Raw genomic sequence first — 3,175 nt, forward strand, 5'->3', positions numbered from 1 at the left:
GGGCGCCTGGCGGGCCCAGCCGCCGCAGCCACAGCAGCTCACAGTTGCAGTGCAGGGGGTTCCCACTGAAGCTCAGCACCAGGGGGGCAGACGAGGCCTCGGAGTCGCGCCCCCGGGAGAAGAGTGGGTCAGGTGCCAGCGTGGCCAGGCGGTTGGAGGTGAGGTCAAGGCGGGAGAGCTGGCTAAGTTGGGCAAAGGCGCCCGGAGGCAGCACGTCAATGACGTTGTGGTCCAGGTTGAGGGTGTGCAGGGCAGGCATGGCACCGATGCCAGCCCAGGGCACCTGCCGCAGGTTGTTGTAGGACAAATCCAAGTCCTCCAGGCTGTCCAGGAAGTCGTCGAAGGCCCCTGGTGCGATGCGGCCCAGCTGATTGCCACTCAGGATAAGGTGCTGCAGGTTGACGGGGCCCCGCAGGCTGCCAGTGCCCAGCTCCACCAGCCTGTTGCCATCCAAGTGCAGGGAGCGCAAGCTCTCCAGGTCCCCAAAGGCGCGGGCCCCGATGCGGGTGATGGCATTGCGGGACAGCGTCAGGTCCACCAGCCCGGTCATGTTGCGGAAGTCTGGTGGCCCCAAAGCCTGGATGAAGTTATCAGCCAGCCGCAGCTCCACTGTCCGCCGGTCCACATTGGGTGGCACGAACAGCAGGCCTCGGTGGGCACAGAGGGTGCTGAGCGACTCGGACAGGTTCTGGCAGACGCAGGGCAGTGGGCAGGCGGCCGCTCCACTGGCCAGCAGTAGCAGCAAGAGCGGTGGGGCCATGGTGAGTGCCCTGTGGGGAAGGGCCAAGGCCCAGGCACAGGTGGGGCTGGTGCAGGTGCCCAGGCCCAGTCCCAGGAGCCAGCTTCCAGAGCCTGGCCTGGGGGCGGGGAGAGTCAGTCAAAGGCCCAAGGGGCCCCTCGGGGATGAAGGAAGGCTGGGGCCTGCAGGGCCAGCCTCCTAGAGTACAGGTCACATCTCCCAGGCAGTTATGGGGAGTACAGGCTCTGGGACACGGTGAGGCCTGAGGCAGGAAGCAGAGGTGGGCATGAGAGCAGGGAGGATCCCTGAACTTCCTTTCCCTGGCGTCCCTGGAATCGTCAGCACCCCCACCACCCCGCCATCTCCTCCCCTACCAGGGAAGCCACCCCCAAAATCCCTCCCAGGTGCACTTCCCTCCCAAGCCTGCCCCCACGCTGTGCCCGGATAAGGGGGTGCTCACCTGGTATCTGTAGTTCAGGGGGCACGGGCCGGCATCCCCGCAGGTCCGGCCGGCCGCGAACTCCAGGCAGCTCTCCCGCGGGGGTAAGGCCTGGGGCTGACCAGCCGTCCACCGCTTACCCTCCGGCCCATGGCGACAGCCGAGGCCCAGGCCAGCTCCGGCCTTCCGCACAGCTCTCTAGTCCTGCCGCAGCGCACTCACCCTGGCACAGGCACGCGCGCCCCCGGACACCCTGGCGCCCCGGCATCCTGCACCGCACGGGCGCCCGCTGCTGCTGCTGCTGCTGCTGCTGCTGCGCACACCGTCACTCTGCAGCCAGACAAAGCGCCAGCTCGTGGGCCCCTTCACCATCTCCCAGAGACAGAGCCGGGAGCCTTTGTTACATGTCGCTGGGCACCCTCCCCAACACACCCACACATGCCCACACATCCACGTCCCCGCACCCACAGGCGGGCCGGGCGCAAACCCGCGCTGTTACTGGGACCCTCGCATTCACAGATACACGCTGAAGGTCATAGCCGTTCTGCATCACCAAGTCACGTGGAGGGCCCCCAACACGCACGGGGGCCCTGTAGCGGGGGCTGGGGCGACGCCCCCGCCAGGGCTGCTTCGGGGTGGGGCCGAGGGCTTGGTCTCCCAGCTGGCCCCGCCCCCCGTTGCCTGCCCTTCCCTCCCTCCCTCTTCCCAGGCTCCCCGCCTGCCCAGCAAGCTAGGGAGCCAACCAGTCTCCGCCTCTGGTCCGATTGGTCGGCGTGGCTAGGTTTCCCAGCAGGCAGGCGGAGGCACGCTGTTTGAAGCTGTGCGTCAATGGTCTTTGCTGGGCCCACAGCCCCTCCCTCCCCTTTTGGCCCCTGCCGGACCGTTTCCCTAGGTCCTGGGCCCTAGCAGAACGACCTCGGTCCCCTAGGAATCACGTCTGGAGGGAAGGAAAGGGGCAGGGGGACCCAGGTTGCCTGAGGACTAGGGGTATTTCCTGGTGGGTGGACCACTACAAAGGACCAGGGTGCTGGACCTGATTCGACCCCTCCATGCTCCTGCCCAAGCTTGGCTACCAAGGGCTAGGAGCTGGGGTCTCCCCACCCCCAAACAGGAGCCCCTTTCTAGGCTAAGCCAAGTTAGTCCCAGGGAGCGTGAACTGTCTACGGCTCAGTGACAGCCCTGAAGACTCCATCCTGCAGGAGCGAAAGAAGCCCCCGGTGGCGACTAGGGAGGAGGGCAAGATGTCTTGGGAACCCAGGGGAGAACGTCCAAGTAGAGCTGTTAGCAAGAGCAGGACGGGAAAGTGCCCACTGGGCTTACCCACAAAAGGGACCTTAATGAGAACATCACTGGGAGGGGGTGTCTGTTGAAGGGAGGAACCTTGCAAGAAGCCTGACTGGGAGGGCAGGAGGGTGACTGCTTCATGCCGGGCTGTGGGAGGTGCTTGTCTTCCTGAGGAGGAGGAGGTGGGAGTCCGCACTTGCTCTGGGGGTGAGCAAGGAGGGAGGAGTGGGCTCAGCCCCTGCAGCGTAGAGGACCCTGCCAGATGGTGGGTGGGGGTGAGGAGATGGGGAAATGCCACTCCACAGGGAGCATGGTATCCTAGGGAACTAGGAAGCTGGCCTTGGTGGTCCCTTCAGCTGGCTTCTTTCCCTGCCATGACAAATGGTGACACCCTCCCACCCATCTCTGTTCTGCAGACCAACATCCCCTTCCTGCAGAACGTGCTCAACAACCAGCAGTTCCTGGGAGGCACCGTGGACACCCAGTTCATTGACGAGAACCCGGAGCTATTCCAGCTGCGGCCCGCACAGAACCGGGCCCAGAAGCTGCTGTACTACCTCGGTCTGGCCGCAAGACTGCCCTGCTCTCCTCTCCTCTCCTCTCTGATGCCTTGCTCCTGGCCTCCTGCCCAGAGCTTCCTAGCACCCCTGCCCTCAGTCTGGTCCTTCTCCTTTCCTTTGCCTTCCTACCCAACCACCTTGCTCATGAACTTA

At 64.9% G+C, this 3,175-nt stretch overlaps 2 protein-coding genes across 12 annotated transcripts in view; one reads left to right on the plus strand and one right to left on the minus strand.

Annotated features, from left to right (window-relative positions):
• The window catches only part of LRFN4 (leucine rich repeat and fibronectin type III domain containing 4), a 5,102-nt gene extending 2,230 nt beyond the window's left edge, over positions 1-2,872 (minus strand). The window contains 1 exon segment of the mRNA XM_006771525.2: positions 6-2,872. Coding sequence (XP_006771588.1) covers positions 6-760 — 755 coding nt within the window. The 5' untranslated portion in view covers positions 761-2,872.
• PC (pyruvate carboxylase) overlaps positions 1-3,175 on the plus strand; it is a 67,183-nt gene that overhangs the window by 59,251 nt on the left and 4,757 nt on the right. For all 11 annotated transcript variants that reach the window (XM_015569028.1, XM_006771531.2, XM_006771526.2 and 8 more), the window contains one exon: positions 2,879-3,023. In XM_015569028.1, the coding sequence (XP_015424514.1) occupies positions 2,879-3,023 (145 nt within the window). The remainder of the gene's footprint in view (positions 1-2,878; positions 3,024-3,175) is intronic.

Source organism: Myotis davidii, unplaced genomic scaffold (genome assembly GCF_000327345.1).
Source record: "Myotis davidii unplaced genomic scaffold, ASM32734v1 scaffold425, whole genome shotgun sequence".
NCBI lineage: Eukaryota > Metazoa > Chordata > Mammalia > Chiroptera > Vespertilionidae > Myotis > Myotis davidii.